Source organism: Dasypus novemcinctus, chromosome 7 (assembly GCF_030445035.2).
Source record: "Dasypus novemcinctus isolate mDasNov1 chromosome 7, mDasNov1.1.hap2, whole genome shotgun sequence".
In the NCBI taxonomy this organism is placed as follows: domain Eukaryota; kingdom Metazoa; phylum Chordata; class Mammalia; order Cingulata; family Dasypodidae; genus Dasypus; species Dasypus novemcinctus.
This window is the reverse complement of record NC_080679.1, coordinates 43,162,599-43,169,000: the sequence shown is the minus strand read 5'-3', so window position 1 is coordinate 43,169,000 and position 6,402 is coordinate 43,162,599. Positions and strand designations below refer to the sequence as shown.

Here is a 6,402-nt window from a genome sequence, read left to right as displayed (position 1 = left end):
CAGGCAGGGGGTTGCTGTAGGGGACCTGGACGACTCTTCTGGGTCTATTAATGGTTAGTTGACAGTAACAGGCTCGCATATCAGGAGAAGGGGGAAGATACTGTCTAAGAGCAAGATGAGCACTGCGCCAGAAACAAATACCCCAGCACTGCTCCCCCACCGACACTCAGGACTTGAAATCTGAGCCGGTCCCTTCGGTGAACATCTGACCCCCTGAGTGAATGAGCACTGCCCGCGGCAGTCTCTGCCTGGCCTCGGCAGGTTTAAGGGACTTCATTTCCCTGGGCTGCCATAGCAACCGGGAAACAACCTCCGCTCACAATGAGGAGGATGGCCCCGTGGCCCAGAGCCACGCAGGCACAGGGCTGGTAACAGAGCAACGGGGACGGAGGGACAACAGGGGCCCAGGCAAAAGGGAGCGCGCGGCTGCCCAGGGCGCAGACAATCCCGGGCTTGAGGAGTCCGGGTATGCGGTTTATTTTTGTTCCTGACAAAGACACACACTGTCTAAACTGTGTGGCTGGTTGTTATTAAGAAGCTGCTGTAAGAGGGGAAAGAGTATTTAATAAAAGGCCCAGTGTTTGTGGTCTTCCAGGGCCAGCTGCTGAGCTTAGGAAATCTCGAGGTGTGACCAGTTTCAGCCTTCAAAACCAAGATGAACTGCCCTTGAGAAGGGGTGGTCAGAGGCGAAAGATGTTCACGCTCTCTCTCCTCAGCCGGGGACACGGGAAGTTGGTCCAGGACAAACAGAAGTTAGAAGTCTATTTTGAACCAGAGGTGAGTCCTAACAGCTGAAGAAAGGCCCATTTCGGGGGTGGGGAAGAATGCTCTAGTTTTCCCTTTGGGGGTGATCCCCGAGCGTCTCCGGGTGTATAATGAGGTGTTGGGGATCACCCGGACTTCCTCCCTCCCTCTTGAAACTCAAGGAAATAAGGTCGCTTGCCTGACACTCCCGAGATTGCCCCTGGAGCCCTCTTCTTTCCCCTTGGGTACCACCTACAGTCTCATTTGCTTTAGACTGAAGGAGATTCCAGATGGTCTGGAATTCAGATGGTTTGGTTCAAAACCAGAATTTCCACTGGGTTCTAGACAAGCTGATGGTTGTTTGGTTTTGGAGACGTCGTGCTCTGTGGCTGAAAGGCTGCGGATGTTTGTACCACTTCATTTGGTCTCTTTGAACTTTCTGGAATTCAATTCACAGGAATCCTGTTCAATATCGGCCAAAAAATAGAATCTCATTTTAGGAGACTTTAAAGAGGTGGCAAAATTCTCTTGTTGTATTGGCATTTTATTTCATTGACTCCTGTCAGGAATAAGTAACCCACTGGGAGGGCTTTGAAAAACTTTTGTGTCACACAGAGATCTCCATTGTCATGGTAGTTGTCATGATATTTGACCTTTGCTGTATTAAAACACATATAAAATTTCAAAGGACCTCTGTGGCCAATGGCATCTACTTACTTACAAGATATGTAACCCTTTATAGGCTCCTAAATAGCCAAATTAGGTAATGTTACATAGCATCTGGAATGTATAGACATTCTCCCTGTGTACAGCTGGAGTGATGGTGGGTTGGAATAGTTTTCTCCTATTTAACTGCCAGCTAGTGCAGGTCTAATTTCAAAGTTATCAGCCGCCCTTGATAATTCTGACTCTTACTTGCATACCAGGAAACTTTAACTGGCCTGTAACCTACATGCTAATCCCTACTCCCACCCTTAAGCCTCCAGGCAGGAATGGCTTTCTTGAAAATTGTATGGGGGTAAAATGGAACCATGCCCTGGGTTCCTAACTTTGAGATGTGGAGAGCAAAACCAGTTGCTAAGAAGAGTGACTGGGCTCTGTGGCGCCATGTGAACAATCAAGAGAGAATCAGTCATTGTAAACGGTGTCACTTTGCACAGGTGCTATTTGCTCTGAAAGGGCCTTCGAGGTGGCTGGATCAGGGTGGTTTCTTCTCATTGCAGGATTACTTCAACTGGAAGTCCCCAGAAGATTATGTCCTGGTCAGCAAACCCCAGGGTGAGGACAATGCCAGCCAGGACTCCTGGAGCCTCTTCCTTCCTAAAACTTTCAGCACTAGAAAGGGGGCCCTGATCCTCTACTCAGAAGGTTTAGCTATATCAGCATGGACACCCGAGGAGAGGAGAAAGGGCCCCTATCGCCCCAGAGGCCACAGGAAGAGGCTGGACCTTGAACTGCACACACTTCAGGATCTCAAAGAAGCCATCCTGGCGTACGGAAGGAAACAGGTAGGCAGAATAGCATCCCGGCTCTGGGGAAGCACTGGTCGAGGGCTCTAGAATCCAGTCGCAGCTTTGGGCATAACATCTCTATGCCTAGGGAAGGTAGGAAATCCTCAAACCTCCATTACTTCATCTCCAAAATAAGGGCGTTCCTTGGCCCTGATGGCCTCATACAGGTGTCATGAGGCTTAAACGAGGTAATGTACGTGAAAGGGCTCTCAAAAGCACAAAAGGCTGTTATTATTATCATTTTGTGTTTTCCTCTCAGTTGTAGTAACACAGAGTCCTTTTCAGAATTCAGACAGATCCAGGCCAGCAGACATTTCAGAATCCTTGAAATCCTGTCTCTTAGCCACAAGCCTCCTCACGGTACCTCTGATGTTCTTGGCTTTGTGGAAACGAGAGGGAGGACATTTTAAATATTTACCTTGAGCCCTTCAGCGTCTGCAGGATAAGTTAATGACTTTTTCCATTCTGAATTTAACATTAAGGGAAAACCCCTGGGTTCATTTCTCTGATTCATGCCTGCTAATGCCTTGCAGGAAGTAGACCTGGGAGGTAGGAATGGTCAGGAGAGAAGCCTGGGCCCCCCTTCTACCTAACTGCAGGTATTAGCCCTTTGGCCAAGGCCAGGAGAGAGACTGGGAAGAAGTGTTACCTTTTGAAGTTCTAGGTTATACATGGTGGATTACTCCCTTGTTTACAAGCCTCTGCTGGCTTCCCGTTCTACACAGGGTAAAGCCATTAGCCTCTTCCTCCAGGTCTTGGCGCAAGGCTTTGTCCTCCATTTCCAGCCACTCCCCACTTGCTCCTACCACCACCCCTACTATGAACTTCTCAAGCCCCCATCCATATGAATAGCTCAGCTTGCCCCAAATACCCTAAACCCTTTCCTGTCTCCATGCCCGCAAACGCTAATCCGTCAAAACACCACTTGAATATCACCTCCCATTTCCCTCAGCAGAGATATCCTTTTGTTCCCTCCTGTGTGAACGGTCCCATACCAGGTGGAGTTATCTCTTTGCCTATCTATCACCCGGGATAGACTAACATCTCCTGAGGGCAAGGACCTAAATCATATCCTGTAACTAGTGAGTACTCATGAGTATTTGTTGAATGAATGAATGACTTAATCATGCACAATCCTCTCAGAGTTATGTAGATCATCTCATAGTAGCACTACTGGGCAATTTACCACCTACCCCACCCTAGGCAGAGCTTCCAAAAGGAAGGATTCCTCTGTTCCTTTCCCATCTTTCAAAATACAGAAAGTCTCGATGACCTTAACCAAATGCCCAATTGTCTTTGGTTTTAAAAATCATAAATTCTGGGAAACGGACTTGGCCCAGTGGTTAGGGTGTCCGTCTACCACATGGGAGGCCTGCGGTTCAAACCCCGGGCCTCCTTGACCCGTGTGGAGCTGGCCCATGTACAGTGCTGATGCGCGCAAGGAGTGCCCTGCCACGCAGGGGTGTCCCTGCATAGGGGAGCCCCACGTGCAAAGGGTGCGCCCCGTAAGGAGAGCCACCCAGCGTGAAAGAAAGTGCAGCCTGCCCAGGAATGGTGCTGCACACACGGAGAACTGAAACAACAAGATGATGCAACAAAAAGAGACACAGATTCCCATGCTGCTGACAACAATAGAAGCAGACAAAGAAGACACAGCAAATAGACACAGAGAACAGACAACCCGGGGGAGAGGGAAGGGGAGAGAAATAAATAAAATAAAATAAAATAAAAAACTTTAAAAAAAAAACATAAATTCTTGGGTGAAAGGAAACCATTGGTTGTTGAATGCATAGTATACTTTATAGCTATTATTTTAGTTAATGTTTGCAACAGTCCTATGAGATATGGTTAATCTTGCTTCCCTTTTTTTTTTTTGGTGGGAAACCAGCTCATGTTTAATTGTGATATTTTAAAATTGTACAATTTTTAAAAATATTTATTTTTGTCATTGTAACATTTATTTTTTTTAATTATCTTTTTAAAAAGTTAATAGATCACACAAAACATTACATTAAAAAACATAAGAGGTTCCCATATACCCCTCTCCCCACCTCCCCTGTACAATTGTCTTGACACCCTGCCCACCCTAACTTCCCTTTTATAAGATGAGACTAAGGCTCGTGGAAGTCAAGTGACTGGCCCAAGGCCTCCGAGCTAGTAAATGACAGAGCCAGAATTCACACCCAGGACTGTCAGCCTCTGCAGGGCCAACATGCTTGCCAGGTGCCCTCTTGTCTTGTCTTGGACTTGGACGGACCCCAGAGGTCACTGTGCAGACCTTGCCTCCTTGGCCTCACTCCCTTCCTTGCCCCGCTCTGCTCTGTATCACCAGGAGACTGAACCCTGGCTGTATTTCCACAAGTCTCTGTGTCACTTGGCTTCTGACTGAATGTGCGAACGGGAGACCTTGGAAGGAGATTTGAGAGGGGGAGGAAGGGAAAAGCCAGGGTGTTTCTCCCTTCTCCCTCTGCCTCTGGTGGTAAGAAACACCTGCATGGCCTCTATGGCCCAGCTCCCAACAGACAGGCTCCAGCTTCCTCCCGTGGGACCCCACCAGCTCCTCCTCTGTCCCTCCCGCCAGGGCAGGGGCTGGCTTCCCGACGTTGCTCATCTCAGTGTGGCCTCGCCATCTGTTTGGCTTCAGAGCAATTCAGTCACTGGTGTAACCAATTCCCCCTTTTGCTTTTAAGTACTTAGTGTGGTTTCTTTTTTACCCTGGTTGGGCACTGCCTGAGAACAAGGCTAACTTACTGCCCAGAGTAAGGATACCTTTTGCAGTTATCAGATGCTTGTCTATGTGGCTTAAATATGTCTCGCAACAGAGATCTTATTACTGTATAAAGTTGATGAGCCCACTTGGGAACAGCTTCATTTTTGGGTTAGATTTGGGCTCGATGAAGAAAAAATTCCTGTCTTCCAATGGTATTCATCTGCTAAGTTTATAACTCATACCCTTGTACAAAGCAAAATACTATAGTCTAAATCCAGAGGGGTAAAAGGGAAATAGTGTGAAGAAATCAGGAAAGAAAAGGTTTGGAAGAGTAACAGGGCAGGAATTTAAGGAGATTAGAAGACATATTAGATTAAAACAAGAGGGGGAAGCAACCCAAAAGGTACTTGGAATTAAAGAAAAATGAACATCTTAGAAGAGTAAAATTGAAAAATTGAGAGCATCATGTGATGATGAAAATTATAGACTGGGAAGAAAATTTTAGAATCATAATACCTGATGCTAGTGAGAGTAAGGGGAAATAAGAGTCTTACACATTAGGAGCACAAATTTGCCTGGTATTTCTGGAAGGCATTTTGGCAAAAGCCAAAAAGGTCTTATTCCCTTTGATTCGGCATTCTACTTTTAGGAATTTGCCCTAGGAAATAATCAGAGATGTACTCAAAGGTACATGCACAAGAATATTTACTACAGGATTATTCATCACTTTGAAAAATACAGAAACAATAAATGTCCAACAATGGAACATGGATTAAATAAATTATGGTACATTCATATAAAGGATTTTGGGAAAGCCAATAAAGTGATGCATTAGGCATGAATGAAATGAGAAAATGTTTGCAGTGTATTTTTTTAAAGCAGGTTACAACATGGAATTCATAAAATAAAATAACTCATGTCCATTAAGATTTGAGAACTTTCTATGTTCCTGCCACTGTCCTTTCCATTCATTATTCATTTATTCTTTCTAACAATCCTTTGGTTGGATACTGTTATTAGTCCATTTTAAAGGTGAGGAAACTGAAGCACGGAGAGTTGGAGGAACTTAAGCCTGTACAGACAAGAAGGTGATTACATCAGAATTTAAAACCAGGCAGTGTAGAAAACATTGCCTCTCTAGTCTCAATTTTTTGAAATGTAATTAATTACACACTAGCAGAAGAATATACACCAACATTTGACAGTGGATGGTAGGATTGTGTCATATTTTCTTTTTTAGTTTCTCTCCCCTTCCCCCCCTCACCCCCGCCCCAGTTGTCTGCTCTCTGTGTCCATTCGCTGTGTGTTCTTCTGTGTCCGCTTGTATTCTTGTCAGTGGCACCTGGAATCTATGTCTCTTTTTTTTGCGTCTTCTTGTTGCATCAGCTCTCCATGTGTGCGGCGCCATTCCTGGGCAGGCTGCACTTTTTTCACGCT

General features: G+C 45.7%; 1 protein-coding gene across 2 annotated transcripts in view; it reads left to right on the top strand.

Annotated features, from left to right (window-relative positions):
- Positions 1-325: 325 nt before the first annotated feature.
- KIAA2012 (KIAA2012 ortholog) overlaps positions 326-6,402 on the top strand; it is a 127,418-nt gene continuing 121,341 nt past the window's right edge. The window contains exons 1-2 of one of the 2 annotated variants that reach the window (XM_058300363.2): positions 326-777; positions 1,968-2,252. In XM_058300363.2, the coding sequence (XP_058156346.1) occupies positions 694-777; positions 1,968-2,252 (369 nt within the window). In that variant the 5' untranslated portion in view covers positions 326-693. The remainder of the gene's footprint in view (positions 778-1,967; positions 2,253-6,402) is intronic. The other variant, XM_058300364.2, reaches the window with a different exon arrangement.